The following is a 20720-nucleotide window of genomic DNA, read 5'->3' as shown; positions in this document are numbered from 1 at the left end:
GGTGTCGGAGTTTCAGTCAGATGGCCTGACCATTATCATCACAGCTGGCAAAGTTCCATTTAAACTAAAATTTATTTTTGTACCCAAACATAAAAGTACTAGAAATATTTTAGGTACATAACTATTAGTATGATTACATAATAGTTTTTCAGATATCCTCCCTCCTTTATTTCTCTATCTTTCCTAATTATTATAACCCCATCATGTTTTCTCATTTCCTCGTTCAAATCTCTTATAGCTTTCTACTTCCTACTGCTCCCAGAAAAACTCCATTTCCAACTGGAAATCATCACTTTTACTTTCCTGGTTTTTTAAACTACCGCAAGGTATGGATTCACACCTGAGTGTACACAAGCTCAAATTTTTAGTTAGGAAATTCAGAAGAGAGAGAAAATGCAAGGTTTGTCTTTCTGTGTCTCAATTACCTCAGACAGTATGAATTTTCCTAGCATCATCCATTCACCAGAAAACTCTATTGTTTTGAATATTGAATAATAATTTATTTTGAAATCATAAACTAATATTTAGTTCATTTTTGAGACCATAATGTAGTGACATCATTTTCTGCCTTCTTATGTCCTCCCTCCAAACCTTCCCGAACATCTCTCCTGTCTCTCTTTCAAATTCATGCTCTTTTCGCATTATTTGTTAGCGTAATATAAGCTGCTCAGTCTAATGATGTTTTTTTTGTATGTACATTTTCAAAGATGATTGTTTGGTGGTTAATAATTAACAGGTTGTTGTGCTCCTTTCTGGAAAAGACTATTTTTCCCACTTTCAGGCTTTACTAATTCTCTGTAGAATTTGAAACCTGTGGCTTCTTCCTGGAGCACTTTGGTATGTGTGTTAGCGTTATCTGGATTGTTTTGTGTGTATGTAGGTGTGTTGGTAAAGTCTTATGGTTATAACAGGAGACAGTATGAGGAAGCACACTTTGACAGCAAACTCTGATCCTCTGCTTTTTGTAATCATGTTGACCGTTGTTCTGCTTGTTCTCTGAACTTTAGATGCGGGGATTGTTTTGTAGGTGTATCAGGGGTGACTGATTTCCAGAATTATGACTGTGATTGATTGTGGTTTTTCTGTCATTATAATTGTTGTAAAGAAAATATTATATGGTGAATGATGATCTCTACTTGCCTGATGCTAATATGAGGATGTTATGTGGACATTACTCTGGTTTATTAAAGTGACTGTTGTATATTGTCCATTTAAACTGCATTTCTGTACTTAGAGTCATTAGAAGTATTGTTGTGTAGATAATTCATAGTATAGATATTCTATACCTGTTCCATAAAAGAATCTCAAATGACAAGCAAAGCCCTTATACACTAAAAATGGACAAAGAGAGCAAATATTTAGCTTATGTATTATTTATCGCAATTAGTGTTGTGTAATTAAGTTATAAATATTTATATTATCCACAAATTAATAAGTACCATGCATATCTTATTAAAATGTATTTTCAGCAGTAGCTTCTATTTTGAAATGCCATGTCTGAGTCTGTGAAGCAAAAGGCCCTTATTTTTTGTTTAAATATACATTTCTGAAAAGGTAGGTAAATAATTCAATTTTAGTATTATGACCGGTTTTGTTGTAGAGACTAAATTAACTCATCAAAATGATAATTTTTTATATGATGTCTCTTGTTTTTAAAGCATCTCAAAGAGTTCTTATCGGGTCTTAGGAGAATAATGTAGCACTTTGGGAAAAAGATGCACCCTAGCAGACCTGCACTGGAAGACAAGATGGAAAAGACCTCCACAGCCACCATGGCTTTGCCCTTGGTGCTGTGGTAGACAGGGAGGAAGGTGACCCAAACACTCATGAACAGCAGCATGCTGAATGTCAGGAACTTGGCTTCATTGAAAGTGTCAGGGAGATTCCTCACCAGGAAAGCCACAGTGTAACTCCCTAAGGCCAGGGTCCCTAAGTATGCTAGCACACAGTAGAAAGCAGTAACTGAGCCCTTGTTGCATAAAAGGATGACATGAGCATGTTCAGAGTGTGCATCTGTGTCGATATAGGGAGGTGAAGTTCCCAGCCAGACTCCACAGAGCATAAATTGGATCAGGAGACAGATGGGGATGACAGAGTTATAGATGCCTGAGACAAACAACCTTCTCATTGTCCTTCCTGGTTTCATGACCCTAAAAGCCATAATTACAGTTATAGTTTTGGCCAAAACAGTGGAAAGAGCCAGTGTGAACACAAGTGAAAATGCAATTTGTTGCAGTATACATGCGGCTGTGTTTGGGCGGCCAAGGAAGAGAAAGGGACAGAGGAAGCAAAGGAGGATGGAGATGAGCAGAATGTAGCTGAGAGTTCTGTTATTGGCCTTAACAATGGGTGAGTCTTGGTGCTTGAGAAAGATCCCCAACACTATAGCTGTGATGACACAGAAGCCCAGAGCTATGCAGGCCAGAGCCATGCCCAGAGGATCCTCGAAGGACAGGAAGGTCACTGATTTGGGCAGGCAGTGGTTTCTCTCAGGGTTTGGGTACTCTTGTCTTTGGCAAGGGATGCATTTCTGAAGATCTGTGGGGAGGAAGTGAGTCAACATTTCAGCTTACACAATTATTTACTCATTTCATATTCAGCTCATCAAGACTATTTTTCAATATCGGTAACCTGGAATATTCTACTTCTTGATAGTTCCAAGAACATGAAATATTTATAAATCCCATTTGTGTTATTCATCTTGTTTACTTAAGAATAAGCCTTCTGCTCACAAGTTTATTCTTGTTTTTGTAAGGGAGTGAAAGTGAAATCCTGATTACTCTGTACAGATAAAGAAAATTGTCATGGAATCCACAAAGAGATTTTAAATTTATTTGATTTTATTCATTCTTTGAGCTTCTAAACATGTGTACAATGTTTTTTGTTCACGTCAGCATATCAAAATACACATGGCTGATTCTACCACCATACGCTGATAAGTTTTTATTTTTTTATTTTGGTTGCTCATGAATTAAGTTGAAATTTGTTAACCCACTTCTGGGTAATTCTCCTAAGGTATGGTGAGAACAAGTTAGATCTCAGATCCTTGGCCTAGGAAATAATCCTGATTTGACAAAGAGTGTGCAACACTTTCATCAGCAAATTGCAGCTATAAGGTCAGACCAATCTTTCTCAGGTGAAGGAATTCCAAATAAATTTTTATACTCTTTGACATCCTTAGACTCAGTGCAGGACACCTTTTCTTTTTGTATTAATTCATAAATAATTGTGGGATTTGTTCTAATTTTAGGTTTAGGTTATACATTTAATGTTTCCCCTTATTATAGGCCTAGCGCTCTCTGGAAAAGCATTTTGAAGTAGGAAGTAATACAATGTACGCTCCTCAAGGAATAAATCATAGTAAATAACATAGTCTGACTAAAATAATCTTTCATACTTTATAGCATAAATGAATATACAAAGAGTAAAAAGAGTTAGTTATTAGTATTGACTATTCATAAAAAGACTGATACAGGTACTTTTGGTTTAGAGCGCTCTTATAGAATAAACATAGCCAGCCTTAAAGCTGGATGTCATATATCAAATGAGTTTTTCTTGGAGGAGACATTGTTTAGATTTTTAAATTAGAATTGGATACAGGAGGTAAACTTTAAACTCCTTCCCAGATCTAGCCAATGGTCAGAATATTCTCCACAGTTGAGTGGAGAGTGGGATATGACTTTCTCACGTACTCTGGTGCCTCACATTTGACCATGTCCCCTGGAGGGGGAGACCTGGTGGCACTCAGAGGAAGGACAGCTGGTAGCCAAGAAGAGACTTGATACCCTATGAGCATATACAGGGGGAGGTAATCCCCCTCAGGAACAGTCATAGGGGAGGGGAATAATGGGAAAATGGGGGGGGGGTGGAGGAATGGGAGGATACAAGGGATGGGATAAACATTGAGATGTAACAAGAATAAATTAATAAAAAAAAAAAGAAAAAGAAAAAAAAATTAGAATTGGAGCAGTAATAATAAAGTTGTGAGACTCCCCTAACCATCGTGCTTGGACCTCCCCTCTCCCCTTTATAATCTCTGAGGACCACTCTGTTAGCAAAGACCCTCTGACTCTTTTCTTCACTCTGGGGAAGCTCTCCAAAGATGCCCCTGGCACAGGTGCACAGAGAATGAAAAACCTGTCAGAGATCATGCATGGGGTGGATCTTGGCTTTCTAACCATGTGTAATAGTTGTTTAGCTTAGTTTTCATGGGGGACACCTAACAACAAGAACGGGGTCTGTCTCTGACTATTTTGCCTGCTATTTAATTCCTTTACACGAACTGGACTCTCCTGTGTATCCTCCATAGGAGAAGATGTGCATAGCCTTACTGCAACTCAAACAATAAGAAAATCTCCCTACCAAAAAAGAAAGAAGGGATTAAAGGTTTCAAAAAGTCTGTGTCTAGATGAAGTTACAGCAGAGTTCTTCCATACATTGCAAAAAGATCTATAGCCAATCTTTCTAATGTGTAAATAAATAAAATCCTGACGTCTCTGGGTTTATGTATGAAACTAGAAAAGATCATATTGCATGATTAAGCCCAGAATCAAAGACAAATATCACATATTCTTTTTTTTAAGATTTATTTATTTTATTTATTGCATATGAGTGCTTTATCTGCAGAAGAGGATATCAGATTACATTAGATAGTTGTGAGCCACCATGTGGTTGCTCGGAATTGAACTCAGGACCTTTGGAAGAGCAGGTGGCGCTCTTAACTACTGAGCCATCTCTCCAGGCCCCACATATTCTTTAATATCTAAGCTCCAAATCCTCAAATGTGAGTACATATCTTGGAGAAAATGCAAAAGATAAGAAAGTAAACAGGACCATTGCAAGAGCAGGGGCCTGTGTTAAAGAGAGAGTGGAATAGCAAGGAAGAACCGACCAACAGGAGAAAATGCAAAAGAAGTAAAATCTCATTGTGGTGGCAACACAGGGAAATAAGTAGGAAGAGAATGAAACAACAGTAAATATGCTTCAAAAAATAAGTGGTCTGATAGGGAAAGTGGGTGGAAGCCGGTTGGTTTAAGGAAGGAGGGGTTGTGCAAATGAAGGAGGGAGGTGTGTAAAATATCAATACAGATGTCTGAAATTGACAAAAAACTCACAAGATTACTATTTACCTAAAATCTCCTCACAATAAACTTAATTATCTTTATATGTATACATACATATATTTAGTAAATCTTTCTCATCTGGGGTGATATTGTTCCATCCATAACTAGGGCTTCTTGTAAAACCTCCAGTATCAGACATCAAAATCTTTTTTTTTTTTTTTTTTTTTGAGTGTTTGGCCAGGAATCTAAGAAACTCCTAATACACAGTATTTATTGCTATTGGCTTGTTTGTTCTGTAGAGGGTGAAGGTAAGTCAGTCCCTACTGCAAAATATATCATGTATATCAGAATCAGGGTCGTGAGACCCATGAGCTGGAACTGACCTGAGGACTTTACCTAGAGATCTAGTTTCACTGTAACAGAAGACATCATGTAAGCATTCAAAAAAGGAGAGGCAACCAACAGTCTAACCAGCTCATACAACTATGAACCATATCAATAACCAGCATGGCAGAAAAAACTAAGGGTGCAGGATTGCTGTGCATTCTTTGGCAGTAACCAACATCTCCCTACATTGGATTCACTAACAGGTTAACATAGGGAAGACATGACTCTACCTGAAACCTAAGTATTCAGTGCTAGTAAAGTCATAGTTTTGGAAGAAAAACTAAAACCACTCATCTACTAAGTCTACACAATACATAAAAGAATCTAGAAACATTTGTCTTTATACCCACAGATAAGTTTTTTAACCCTCAACAAGGAAACTTCTGTTTGCCAACCATTCTTGTAAACCATTACGGAGCAATGAAAACACAGCAGTGTGGAGGACAGCTCCAGCGGATACACCTCTCACACCTAAGGCTTATGGAACACTATAGATTAAAAAGTGGAATAGGAGGACCAGAGAATTTCCTCTGAGATTGCATCTCCTCGTAACATCAGAAGATCCTCCCATAACGCTCATCAGCCTGACTGACTAAACCTTGGCAACTGCACTGGGAGAACAGCAACAGACATGACAAATTGCTCAGGAGAATGGCCACAAGGCCTCAAGCCTATGCAAAGAACAAGAGACAACTAAGCAATTCTGAGAGAGGCACAAATGATTTTCACCAGGGGAGAGCACATCAGGAAACAGTCAGTAACAAAGAGTCAGCCCTAAGAACACATTCCACACAGTCCGAAAGTGCTATGTCGTGTATATGAGATGTTTCACATGGAAGGAAAGAAAATGAGAAATAAAACAATTATACTAATATTCCAAAATAAAATGAAAGCAAATCCAAGAAACCCAAATATGTATTGCAAGATGTACTTTAAGAATCAGCATAGTCCTTAGATTGCTCTGTGGAGAATGGGAGTTACAACACAATCTACACACACAAACATACACACAGATAGAGGGGGGGTTACAGTCAGGAAGAAGATAAGATACACTATGAAAAATAACAGGTATATTTTTAAAATCTTATTTTTACCTGCAGATATCTGTTAATTATTCTTTGTAATTGGAAACAAAAGTTAATTCCACTACAATGGGGACAATAACATAGCACTTTGCAAGGAATTTAATGTATAATGGCATTAGATATTATGGAAAATAAAAATATTTAATTAATCTTTCAACTTTTTGCTGTTTGCAATAGAGTTCTCTTTTTGTTTTATAGTTGTTTAAGGGTTGGCCTTTTTAAAGATACTATTTAAATAGTACATTGTCATTATTATCAGAATGTTGTATTTTCCTTCTGTTTTAGATTTTTAGTAGGTTTTTAAAAATTTTTAATTATAACATAATTATCTTCTTTTCCCTCTTCTTGTTATCTCTAAACCTTCTCCTGGACCTGCCTTATACTTGTCACAAAATTCATGGTCTCATTGCATTAAATATTGTATTTCTGTTTTGTGTGTATGTGTCTGTGTCTGTGTTTGTATTCATCAATAAACATGCTCAGCCCATATAATATTATTTGTATATGTTATCTTATGGTTGACCACAAAGATCTACAGGCAGGCATATATTCATTTACAAAGCGGTATATTTCCTACTGTTCTTGATATTCAAAATGACAACCGTAAATGTTGTAAATGTAATACCAATTGTATTGTATTTAAAGAAAAGTCCCACATCTCCTTGTCCTTGGGTTTTGTTTTCAGGGAAGAATTATTAGCCTTGATTATTCAAGATACAAAGTGATCCTGGATGACTGGAGCGCTCACATTTAATGGGTAGCCTATATTATTACTGCAAGATTTGAGATTACAATTTCTTGCAGGAAAATCATGTTCTAGAAGGAGGGTACAGATGTCACAATAACAGGAGAACTTCCACTAATTGCATGGCATCTGCAGTGATTACTAATGGGTATGGGGATGAGTGAAAGAGATGTGGAGAACAGCACTGCATTATGACAACAAAGTTATTTCTTAGTTTTCTCCTGCATTCTGAAGCAGTTAGAGAAACAATAATATTTTGAACCTGTCTGGTTGGAAATGTGCCCCTCTGGACAAAATCCACAAGAAAAACAGCAGACAGGTCTTCCTTCTTGTAGAACTTTCCAGAATCCTGGACCACAGCTCTGTGTACATACAGATTGAGGAGTCTGAGGGCAACACAAAAAACAGGTCATAATATTGCACATTATTTAAAATATTTTAAGCTAACCAACATAAATGTACATATCCTAAAGAACTGTGAGGTTCTTACATGGGAGCATAGAATGTACATTTGTAGTTAGTCTACTTCCCAATGCTTAATGTTCAACACTCCTTTATAGCAACCAAATTGTGACTCACATCAGCATAGTGTTTGTGAACCATGTAGAATATTCATATATTCTCTGCTGTGAGGCGGCAAGCCAGAACTCCTCGTTGTAGGATCATGGAATGGGAACAGTTGGGTGGCAGCCCAAAAACCTAGTCACTCTTGCCTCATCCATTTCTACCTTTATAGTTCCAATCACGCAGTAACACTCATGCATCTGATTCAAGTGCAGGACGAAGTTCAATTTTTTTCATGAAAGATAATGTGGCTGGATGGTCACTGCTTCTCCTAATACTTTGTAGACACTGACTCATGAACCGTAGCTGTGACTTTCGACCGGGACTCTAAATGCTAAGACTGGTTCGATGCCTTTTCATTCAAATAATAGTGATGCTATCACTTAGGATTTTCACCAATTGCATTCTTAATCACATGAACTACTAAACTTCTAACACAACTTTAGTTTGTTATATTTTAGAAATTGTGTAGGACAGGCATATTTCTTTCTTTCCTTAGACCTCTTTTCTGCCTTGATTTAGACTCAGTTTCTGTACCCTAAATATCTACAGATTAACAGGAAGATGGGACTGGAGAGCTGGCTCAGCAGTTAAAAATCCATGCTGCTCTTACAGAGAAAACTCAGAACAGTTCCTAACACAGATATTGGGCAGCTCATATACATTTCTTACACAAATGACTTGTCAAAAATACATAATTTATTTCTTGTTTATGCTAACTCACAACATAATAAAAATATTGATATGCTTGAGTTGAGTTGTGTTAATGGAATGATTAACTTAGCATCAGCATGCATGTATAATACCAATATATGAATAATATAAATATGTTTTTGTGCAGTGAATGTATATACATAAGAACACACACACCTATATAACCATAAGCACTTATTCACTGCATCATTAATGAACACACACATTCAAATTCAATTAACATCATTCTAATGGTTTATTTCTGATTTACAGTCATCCAACACAAATAAAGAGAAGGTTTAGTATTTAACATGCTTGCCAAAGAAGCATGAAAACCTGAGTTTGATCATCCTGAAGGGATGGAAACAAAAGTTGGATGTAGACAAAAAATATAATCTGCCATCCAAACTTTGTGATCATGAAGATAGAGAGAGCCTACGTAATGCTGTCCACTGAGTACAGCAAAATCATAAAGCAAGGCTTTCAGAGAGATATCCTGTTTGAAAACAAATGAGAGAGAAACTGTAGAAGATAACCAGTGTCGTCTGTGTTCTTAACAATAACATGTGCTCACATGTACAAGCTCACAATCACAATAAAGCTAAGAACTTAAAATATAATAATTACTTAAAATTTTCCAAGATATATCAATCAATTTTAATAATCCTTTACGAAAATTTCTCTACAAGTTAAATGTTGAAAATTTCCAGACCTGATTGAAGTTGCTTGGCCATTTAATCAGAACTTCATTGATAAAAAAGCCTTGATCTTGTGGACTCTTAGAGACAAACTCTCCTACTTTAACTAGTAATGAGGTGTAATTAGTATATTCCATAAAGTTCTGTATATCATATTTTTCCATAATATTATTATTCTTATCAAAGCTTATTTCATCTCCAGCAGCGTTTGTAACTTGGATTGTCCTCAGAAAGTGGTGCAGCTGAAGAGAGACATCATTTGGATAGGAGTGGTTCATACAAATTACAGGTGGATGCTCTTTTAAAATTTTTTTTTTATTTTACCTCTCTCTCTGACATGGCTTTCTTTTGGAAAAGTCTTCGTTTCTTTAGGTGTCTCCTCAATTCTTTTACTGAAATGAACATTTCTCCCCATGACAGCAATGCGAGAATTACTGAGCACAAGTAGATGTGTTCTCTAAGGGCTGGGACCTAGCATAGTATGGAGCACGTTCTTAGTTGGAAAAATGTCCCGTGTCTTTCCCTAACACCAGAAATTTTTTTTTCCTATTTTAGCATAAAAATTGAGTAAAGCTGTACACAGCATTATCGCAGTGCGTTCATAAGTAGTAAGACATGCCCATTTCATGCCACACAGTGAACATGTGTGTATGTTTTTAGTTAGTTAGACAGTCATAGCTAGTTATGCAGATATAGAGGGTTACTGGGTGTGATATTAGTAGGCGTTTAAGCAAAGCTTCAAAGTCACGAAAAATGTGTATTGAATATGCACAAAATGTGCCTGACAGTTGTACTTAACTGAAAAGAGAACCACAGACGTCCTTCTTTCCTCTTTGATTTCGTTTGGGTCACATTTGACTTCCAACTTTGATATGCACAGTATGTGAGACAAAATTATGTCTAAGTTTTCTGTGCTTTAAATTGAGGCTTAAAAACATTTCCTTTTATTTTAGATTAATTTATTCTGCTTTTTTTTTTAAAGAATGTTCTTCCTGCATGTGTCTATGTGTACTGCAGACATGCCTGGATCCTTTGAAGGCCAGAAGAATGCATGTCTCCCCAAAGTGTAGTTACAGACAGTTGTAACATTTTATCTGTGTATCAGGAATAGAACCTGGGACTTCTAAAGAGCAACAAGTATTTCTAACCACTGAGAAAACTGTGGCCCATATATTTGTGTTATTTTTAATTTGTTTATTGCCCCAATGTATGTACATATGTATACAGAGTGTATGCCTTGTAAACACATGGGGCAGCCATGTATGCCATGTTCCTTGTAACTGGATTTAATGGCAACTGTGTGCCATAATGTGTGTGCTTACAACCTAACTCATGTCGTATGCAAGAGCAGCAAATGCTCTTGACTGCTGAGTCATCCCTTGCCCCAACATGCTGTAATTACATACCTGACTTAATACAATGGCTTAATAATTCAACTTCTGAGAATAAATGTTGTTTTACCTAATTACAACTCCTGTTATTAAAGAACTGTTCTTAATTATTCATACAAGGGACACACTAACTGACCTAATATCACATCTCTGGGAAGTCATGTTCACAAACTGTATCAATGTATATGTCAAATGTTATTGCTTTCCATTATGTTCAGAACTACATATTACACTGTATATCTCAAATTTATTTTGTATTCATCTATCTTTGATTAAATTAAAAGTTCAATTGGCCTGTTCTTCAATATTCTTGATGATACCTTATTTGAAAGTCATCATTGGGGCTCATGTGTATAAATGTGTTCTAGGTTTATATCTTATTGTTTTAAGCCCCAAACATGTCCGTTTATTATGAAGATATGGCCTAGGCTCATTAGCACAGTCTGTGTTTTAACATTTAATAATGTAAGCACAGTCTTGGTTTTTCTTCATTTTACCTAATTGAGACTAATTTGTAAAGGCAATTACTATTCACTTACTTATGACTCTAGAACAGGCTCCTTTTTTCACAAAAAATTCTAAGCATGGTCTCGTGTTATAAGCTACAGATTGCATTTTATGTGAAATAGAAGCTTTGGACATAGTCAATATATCTGTATCTGATGGCAATGGACATACTCCATGAAAATATACAAATTTTGTTTATTGAACTTCCAATATTTTGGCATTGATTATATTTATGTCTTACAAAATTTTACCACACTAGGAAACATTGTTGAAATTCATTCAAATGTAATGTCTTCAAATCTGCTTTTAGTCCCAAAATAATCTAAGATAATTACAGATATATACACATACACTAGGAGAGAACCCTTTTCCATATTAATTTATACCTTTAATATATAAGATGAAAATGTGTTAATTTCTTGACCACAGTAAATTACATACTAATAATTTACATTACTGATGCTTCCCTTGCTTACGAGGGAGGCTTACCTGCCATGGTAGAAGCTGGCTGTTGCTTATGTCTTCATGAGATCCCAGTTCTGTTTTGTACAACAGCATGTTATGGAGGGCATGGGCCACTGCATACACTGCATTCCATATGGAATAGCTGGGCTCAGAAATAGTCATCACATCATGGTTTTCTTGCTTACGCTTTAGAGAAATGTTTGATGGACAGGGTATAGGATTTCCACATAGCAAATCAGGAGGAGAACAATAAAAATTGTCAACCCAGAATTTATAGAAATATAAATCTCCTGGGTACTGGGATGGAATAAGAGCCTCAAGAAAGTTCTTGAAGCCAGGGATCATTCTCTTCTTTGAAAATGAGAAGCTTCCTCTGAAAATGTTTATCCAATCATTCTTTTCATTGAATATAGTCTCTAAATATGTAAAGTGTTGCTTTGCCATGATCCACACTTTCTTTCCTTTTAAAAATACATTATTTTGAAGGCAGAAAACAAGGAGGTCATCTACATCACCATAGAATACCTCTACATTTACTTCTGTGTATTGGTTCAAGTTCACAATACCAGCTCTATGTTTTTCCCCAGAGTTCCAATTAACTGGGATTATTTGTGTAAAAGCCACACAGATATCTTCTGAAGTCATCTCAGCTTTAAGCTGAGAAAGGAACGCTTTTCCTTTCAGATCATCAGCCACAAAAAGCCCCACCCACTTCCAGCCAAAGTGTAGCAGTAAAGAGATGACAGTTTGGGTTACAGCTCTGTCTTTAGGAGACATCTGATAAAGGGATGGGAATGTACCTTTGTCACTTAGCACAGTATCAAAAGGTCCATATGTGACCTAAAGAAGCAAAATAGGTGATTATGAGTGTCTATGTATTAGGAGTTGTCACCCTGTATGAATTATGACATGTTTACATTTAGCTTGCTTAGTTACATATCTGTGTAATAGACTTTGACCTATGAGCAAGTGCAGCCTGAGAATCCATACTATATTTTCCAGTATTTGGAGATAGAATCATAATTACTACTACCTGATGGCTTAGAAATACTCAGAGTTTACCTCTCATGCTTTTCATCATGTTCTTTACACTGTTAATTATTGCCATATCAAGACAATTCATTCTCTGTTATTTTAAATCTGCCTACAGTAAATAGAAACCACATATCTGTTTTTTATTGGTCAGATTTGCTATGTGATTATAGAAAAAATACTTTCCTAACTTACTTGTGGGACTTTGTAGAGTTCCAAAAGTGTTCCAATTGCAGCAGAAAATTCAGGCATGGTTCCTGAAAGAACTCCTAGAGCTTTGTGTTGAGTTTTGCATTTGTAGTTACAGATATACTCACTCCTTCCAGACAGCCACATCAGAGGACCCTCCAAGGTTTTTAGGTTAGAAAGAAAAGCATTGTAGATGTGGAAACCCAAGGTCACATTGGGGAGCAGGTGTGAGTCCTTATTGATCTCCTCAATGGCAAAGTATAAGGTCAGCATATATTGATAGTTTTTCCATCTGAACCTAAACCAGAGGAACAGAGTGATGAGTACAGTCAGTCCATTTTTCTCCCAAACTCTTTATCAAATTTAGGAAAACAGAGGTCTTAGCTTGGCTTCTCCTAGACATGTAAAGCTTGTGTGATTGAGACACAACAACTCAGGAACAGCACGGTCTCACTCCTGAATTCAGAAATTGAATTATTTCTGGTAATTGTTTTCTTGCAGTGCGTTTGTGAGTTCAAGTGTCGCTTGTCTGTGTCCAATAACTGTTGAGTGTGGGAGTGCTAATGCTGTTTCTGTTCCTGTATTTTGATTCTGAAGAGTGACTAAGATGTTCATCAGGAATGTAAATATGAGCTTCATGTGCTTCTATTTTACAATCATTCAATTTCACAGTCACTTATAAAAATTGCAACAAGTCTGTTTATATGCACTTCTAGCATTAAAGTGTTGCTTTGTGGCATAGACAGATGGCCAAGCATCTAGCCACATTGCCCCCTCCCCTTGAAGGAAAGTTAGCATCTGTCCTCAGTATACACAGGATCATAAGGTCTCCTTCTGTCGTCTGTGAGCACCAGGCACACATGTGGCATTTACACATATTCAAGAAGTAGAAGATAAGCAAATACACAAAATAAAAACAAACAAACCTGTGTAAAATAGTATTTCAGAGGCTTGATAAATGACTCAATGTTATGAATACTTCCCGGTCCTGTGGAGGATCCTGATTCAGGTCACAATAGACACATTTTGGGTTACTATAGTATGTTATCCAGGAATAGTGGGTCCACCTCCTCTTCATGCCTCTGGATCCCTGATGACATCCCACATGTAGCACCACCCCACACTATTTAACCACCATCACTTACCACCTAGAATTACTAAAGGAATTCTGTCACAGACATCTGATGTCAGGATATCTCGTCAGGTTGGGCAGTAAGAACCAGTCAACTCCTGAAAGGGTTTATTATTGTCTTAAGAGGCTTAAAAAAAAAACTCTGACAATCTAGAAATTCTCACTCACACATCATCAGTAAGTAGCCTCAAGACTGCATCTCAAACATTCTCACCTGACCCCAAGCCAGATACGTTGAGATGACAGCTAACAGATGCCCCAATGCCCTATAAAGAAAGGTTGGCTTGAAACTAGAGAAAACAAAACCTAATTTAAGACCCATGGAAGAAAATGAAGAGTTTAGAAAAGATGAAATACAAATGACTGAGAAATATTTTAAAGGGATTCATTATCCTTAACAATCACTGCAAGAAGTTCCTTACTTGCCTCAGAAATATCCCACAGTTTAAATTGTTTCCTTCAAGATTTCACTACTATAACCACAATCCTGTCCTGGAAACCCTATTCCTAGCCACACCTGTCTCCAATCTACCCATGAGTTTAAAAGTTTTTTGAGATTTCAACTTATGCAATAACAAAAATAAGAACAAATATTGGCATATATTTGATTTTAGGGGAAAGCAAACCGGTAGAGTCCCTATGAAGTTAGTTTGGAGGCTCTCAAAAATATAGAAAGGTACCTACAATATTTTCCATATTTGTCTTTCCTGAGAATATATGAAAATGACTACATACATTACTGTAGAAATTTTGTAGCACCTATGTTAATTCTTTTTTTTTCTATGTTAATTCTTATATGTAATTTTTATTATATTATCACTAATAAACAGATTAAAATCTCTTGCAATTGAAACTCCATGGAATCTACTAGATTAACCCTTGAAAATTCTTCTAGTAACACTACTAATGCTACTAGTAATACACAAACCCTGAATCTACCATCTTCTATACCAAGGCAAGTTCTTAAATGGAGGCTTGGGATATCAACTCAGCCACAAAAATTTAAACTACAGTTTGTCTTGTGTTCAGTGAGGTCTGGGACTGGATTCTGGCGTAATCATCATCATATGCCAGAGAGACTTCATCCAGCAACTAATGAGAGAAGATGCAGAGTCCTACAGCCACACACACAACTGTGGAGCTCTGTGATGAACGGGAGGAAGGATTAGAAGAACCAGAGGTATAGAGACACTGCCCACAGACTAGGAATTATGGGACCTGTGGGGGTCTGACCTAGGACTTCTGCATATATACTATGGTGGAGAAGCTTAGAGTTCCTGTGAGATTTCTAATAGTGATTCCTGGGAATGTCTCTGACTTTTTGCCTATGTTTTCCAGCCTTGGTGTTATGGTATGCTCCTTGCCTTATTGGAGCATCTTATGCAGTGCTGATGGACCTCTGGGACCTGTTCTTTTCTGAGATGAGGCGCAGGGAGTGTGGATCTGGAGATGTGAAAAGACTCTGAAAAGGGGGAGGTAAGGGAAAATTGCCATCACAATGCAATATATGAGCGAATTATTAGAATAATTGTCTTTTGCTGTTCTATTCTGTAAATAAGGTGGCTCTGAACTGGGTTTCAGCCTTTCACCTCCAGAACTAAGCATTCTATTTAATAGTTTTTTTTTTTCCCAAATATCCCCTATGTCAGATTGCCCAATGGAACACATGGCAAGGAGGAGAACAAGGCAGAAAAGCATGGGAAAAACAGTTTGTATAATACCTCAAAAGCAAACTATTCCCAAAATGGATATGGCTGCTAATCTTATGTTTTCATTTTTGGTGTTTCTTTAACTGTCCAAAAATTTCCTACTCTTACAGACTTGAACATTTTGCAATCTGAGGTCTGCTTTTGGATCCCATTTCCATTGCTAGGCTGAATTGTCCGGCTTCAGTGGGAAAGGATGATCCTGAACCTGTAGCAACTAACTGTTCCAGGGCTGATTGGTACCCATATAGGACCTGCCTCTTTGTAAGGAGAAGAAGAGGGGCGAATGAGGTGTACTGGCGAGTGAAAGGAGAGACTGGAGGAGAACGGGGAGCTGTAATTAGGATGGAAAGGGACATCATAAATAAATTAATGGAGTAAAAATATTCAGTTAAGGTATAAAATTAATTTCAAGACTTCTAGGACTATTTTGTATACTTTCCATATCTCAAGATTTGTAAATTCTTTTAGGGTGTGATTTCAATATTTGTAAATCTTTAACAAAATGTCAGGTTAAATTTTGTAATAAAAGATTGTTGATAGCTAAAAACTACAGTATGCTTATGTGCAACTTAAATTCAAATCATTTTTAGAAAAAATAGGTCTGCAATAGCATAGTGTGTATGTTACTGGGATAAAATTTCTGAATGTGAGAAGTATTACTTACTAACATTAAATATTTGACAAAGGTTTATAAATCCAGAATCATAAAAGTCTATTCAGGTTGACATTAATTGACTTACAGAAATATTTCTAAGTTTATAAGTGCCTAAGAACTCACCTATATCTCTACTAACTCTTCTAAACAACAAGCATCTAGAAACACCTAGGTGAGAAACAAGATATGTAATTGTAACCACAGTGTCCAAACTCTGAGATACTGTAAAGAGACTAAAGCCAGAGAATATGGAACAGGAGATGCTAAGATTTGTACTAAGGAGGTGGAGATATTCAATTTCACTTTAGCAAAAACTCTCCAAGTTTGTGAAAAAAAAAAAAACAACAACAACAACAACAGGTTTTCAAACATAAAAAATTTACATGCCCAAACAAAGGTGAGCAGAGTGGACATTTTCCTTGACATACTTGATTTAATGTGTTTAAACATTTATAAGAGTGACCATGAAATTACACCATGGAGCAGACACAAAATTTGGTGGTTTCCCTCTCTCTCTCTGATGTCTTCCTGACTAGAAGTATGAGGAAGAGAAATGGAAATGTTTGTAGACACATAAAGAAGAAGGAATGATTGACACTGTCTTTTACATTTATCTCTAGTTCATTATTCACAATGGAATTCCATATATACAGCAGAGCATGAGCTGTCTTGTGGTCATGACATCCTTAGCACATTCACACAAGTACTCACATAAAGATTTCCCATAGCACATATGGATTTCTGTTGAAACGTATACTGATCTTTTGGGTCAGTTCCATTGTGATGTACATGGGGATAAATGCACCTAGAATTACGTCTGCTTCCCTGTAGGTGCTGGGCTTCCAGTACTTGGAACAGTTATAGGGATTCAGCTCCGTTGATATAAGCACAGACTTCAGGAGGAAGATGAGACAAAACAAGAGAAAAAACATGTCAGGATGTTCACTACACAGAGACAATGTGCAGCATCTAGGTTGATCCAAAGAGAATACAGACTTAGATCATGAAACAGGCGCAGACTTCAGCAATGTCTGAGAACAACTCGCATTCCTCGGATGCTTCCTACTGTTACTTCATGCTCTCGGCCTGAACATACACACTAGTTCTCATCCAGGGCACGGACTGAAGCAAAGCCCAGACAACTGAGGGCAAGTCACAGTGCAGAGATATCTCTGTAACTGTAACCAGGGTTGCCTTGCATTTGCTGACTTTTCATTGTTCTATTCCCCTCTCATGCGCATGCTCTGGGGATCCCCTCTCCCCGGAGCTCTGCACCTGTTTCCACTATGAGAATGAAAAACATGTTTGGTTGTGAACTTCTTCCCCAACCCTTGCTATTTCATAATGGTCCACAGTGACTTTGGAGAGTTCCATAGTCTGAGCCAGAACTGCAGGTCATCCAAACACACCTTGCTTGTTTTGGATTGGTGCTGTGAAACATAGGTTGAACAGGTGATTTTTTTAAAAAGATGTAGCTGTATTCCACACACACACACAAAAACACACTTAAAATATTTGATAGAATGCTTTTTCAAGAGGGGGAATGGGTGACTACTGTTTCTAGCATCTTCCGTTCAAAATCACATTAGCCTTGTATCTATCTTGTCCTGCTGATCAGTATTCTTCTCTTTGCAGCTACAGTTATAAAGTTGTAACAAGAGGATATTACAGATAAGTACAGATGATCATTTTCTACCTCGTCCATTTGTCATATTAAGACTCCCTGGCATTAAAATCACAATATATGTTTTGCTATTTGTACACCTCCTGCAGCGGCCACTTCCCAGCTGCATTTTGTAATAAGTCACAATGTTGGATTCTGAAACAGGAAAGCACTTCAAGAGTCCAGCAAAGCAAGATCTTTATTAGAATCACCTAACAAAAAAAATGTCCAGTCAGGCACAGCTGAAAATACTTGGGTACTGACCAAATCTTTGAACCTTCATCTTAGTAAATATTTAAGCAGATGACAAAAATCTTGTTGTATTCAGACTGCTGCTGATTGATCAGGACCTCGGAGCAGACTTAAGAGCTGACTTGTGAAATCATTTTTAACTTTTTTTTAGTGTTAGGATAATGCTTGATGCTATGAAGAAGTGATCAGTATTTCTAAAGGTCGATCACTGTAGCAAGGTTGAAAATTTTGAATTTTAGATATGGTTTCTACTTTGTCTCTACCTATCCCAGATGGTCCTGCCTCTCAGCTACCTCTCCTTTTCCTTCATGGCTCTATATTGACTAACCCCTGTAAAACTGCCCTTATTCTAAAACTTTCCCATCAATCCTTCTTCAATGGGAAAAAAAAATTAACGTGTTTTAATATTTCTTTAAAAATTGTCTTCAGAGTTTTATTCTTTTTTTTTCTTTTCTTTACTTGTTTAAGAATTGAGAATTTATTTACATATCTGGCACATCACATAGTTTCTGAGTGACCTTAGATTGCTTAACTCCTCTAAGCTCCTATTTCACAGAAATTAGACATTATGCTCTAAGCTGGGATTTCATATTTCATTTAGGGATCTCTTTTGTTTTCTTTCCCTTTTTTTTTTTTTTTTTTTTTTTTTTTGGACAGGGTTTCCCTGTGCAGTGTTGGCTATCCTGGACTCACTTTGTAGATGAGGCTGGCCTTGAACTCACAGTGATCCACCTGCCTCTGCCTCACGAGTGCTGGGATTAAAGGTGTGCGCCACCACGCCCAGCGGGGATCTCTTTTCAACACTGATAACTCTTCAAGCTACTCCAAAAGATAGAAATGGGTGGAACATTACCAAATTCATTCTCTGAGGCCACAATAATTTTCATACCTAAAACTCACAAAGACCCAACAAAGAACAAGAATTTCAGACCAATTTCTCTTATGAACATTGATACAAAAATACTCAATAAAGTATTCACAAACCAAATACAAGAGCACATCAAAGCTATCATTCACCATGACAAGTTAGGCTTCATTACAGGCAGATATATATATTGTACCCATATAACTCAATTATAAGATTTATTTCCATGCATTGAAAGTGCTATTGCAGGCTGTTTAGGATAAATAAGTTATACACGTTAATTGTTAGCTGATCAAATCATGGTCATGTCAATCACTAGTCTACTTTTATCACAAGAATATGCATCTTAGGTGCAGCAAACAGATCTGAATCTATAGAAAGATAAGGTAGGATAGTTAGCTAAGGTCTTCAAAAACCTCACTGACATGCAGAATACGGCATTTAAGAATGTTTTTATTATTTTAAAGATTCACTGGCAACAAGACAGGTTAACTCCTGGCAACACCCAGCCTACTTCAAAGATGATGATGAGCATCAAAGAACCTCCTTATGGAGAGGGCATCAAAGGTGGCAAACTAGTCACTGGGCAAAAGGTCCTCATTTCTACCACAGATAGAATTCTGCCTAAAAAAAAGGAGGGCAAGCTTGGATGCAGGCAGAGTGAATGGCCAGGCTAAGCAAGTCCTCACTAGTTTCTGACTCGCGAGTATGCCTGTCAGATATATTGGGCCAGAAGGCTGAAGAAGATGTTCCAATGTTATAGAGAGTTTTCGGTGACTACTAAGGTAGAAAACTGTCTCTATCATCTTTTCATTTGGAAAGCTACTAACCTATACTCCCTGCATATTCAGATAATCAAATTTATTCCTTCTCACATCTCTGAGGAACTTAAAGACCAGATACTTAGTTTTACAATGAAGCTTAATTGCTTAGGAATTAAGATGTTTTTAGGTCTAGATATATGTATTAAATAGATAATGACATGATGTGATGGAGATTGGTTTCCATTCAGAATTTTAGGAGTACCATGATAGGAAAGTTGTTTTCTTCAAGACTGTCAAATACAAATAACTAAAACACTAAGAATGTGACATTTATATAATTCCTGATTGTGTCATGGTTCTTCTTGATATAGGTAGTTTACTGTATATATGTGTACTAATATAAATGTATATGTAAAAAATAAAATGAAAAAACTAAAAAGAAAATTCCTCTTAGCACTGCTTTCATTGTGTCCCATATTTTGGATATGTGGTACCTTCATTTTCATTGGATTTTCCACAGTCCCTACTTTTTTTTTTTATTTCTTTCCTGACCCACTTTTTATTGAGCAGAGAGTTGTTCACTTTCCATGTGTGTGTAGGCTTTTCATTATTTCTCTGGTTGTCGAGGTTCAGCTTTAGTCCATGGTAGTCTGACAGGATACAAGGTATTATTTTAATCTTCTTGTATCTGTTGAGGCTGGCTTTGTGACCTACTGTCTGGTCAGTTTTGCAGAAGGTTCTGTAAGGTACTGAAAAGAAGGCATAATGTTTTGTGTTTGAGTGGAAAGTTCTGTAGATATCTGTTAGGGCCATTTGTTTCATGACATCTGAAAGTGTCATTATTTCTCAGTTTAGCTTCTG

At 36.8% G+C, this 20720-nt stretch overlaps 1 protein-coding gene across 1 annotated transcript; it reads right to left on the bottom strand.

The window, feature by feature from the left end:
* Positions 1-1603: 1603 nt before the first annotated feature.
* On the bottom strand, positions 1604-17247 carry LOC127203321 (vomeronasal type-2 receptor 116-like). The gene is made up of 6 exons (XM_051162104.1): positions 17027-17247; positions 12826-13117; positions 11623-12438; positions 9250-9477; positions 7543-7666; positions 1604-2538 (listed from the first exon to the last, which is right to left on the bottom strand). Exons 1-6 carry the CDS (start codon positions 17245-17247, stop codon positions 1604-1606), a joined length of 2616 nt encoding a protein of 871 aa, XP_051018061.1.
* Positions 17248-20720: the final 3473 nt, after the last annotated feature.

Source organism: Acomys russatus, chromosome 19 (assembly GCF_903995435.1).
Source record: "Acomys russatus chromosome 19, mAcoRus1.1, whole genome shotgun sequence".
Classification (NCBI taxonomy): domain Eukaryota; kingdom Metazoa; phylum Chordata; class Mammalia; order Rodentia; family Muridae; genus Acomys; species Acomys russatus.
Note: the sequence above shows the minus strand (reverse complement) of the source record. Positions and strands in the feature narration are given on the sequence as shown.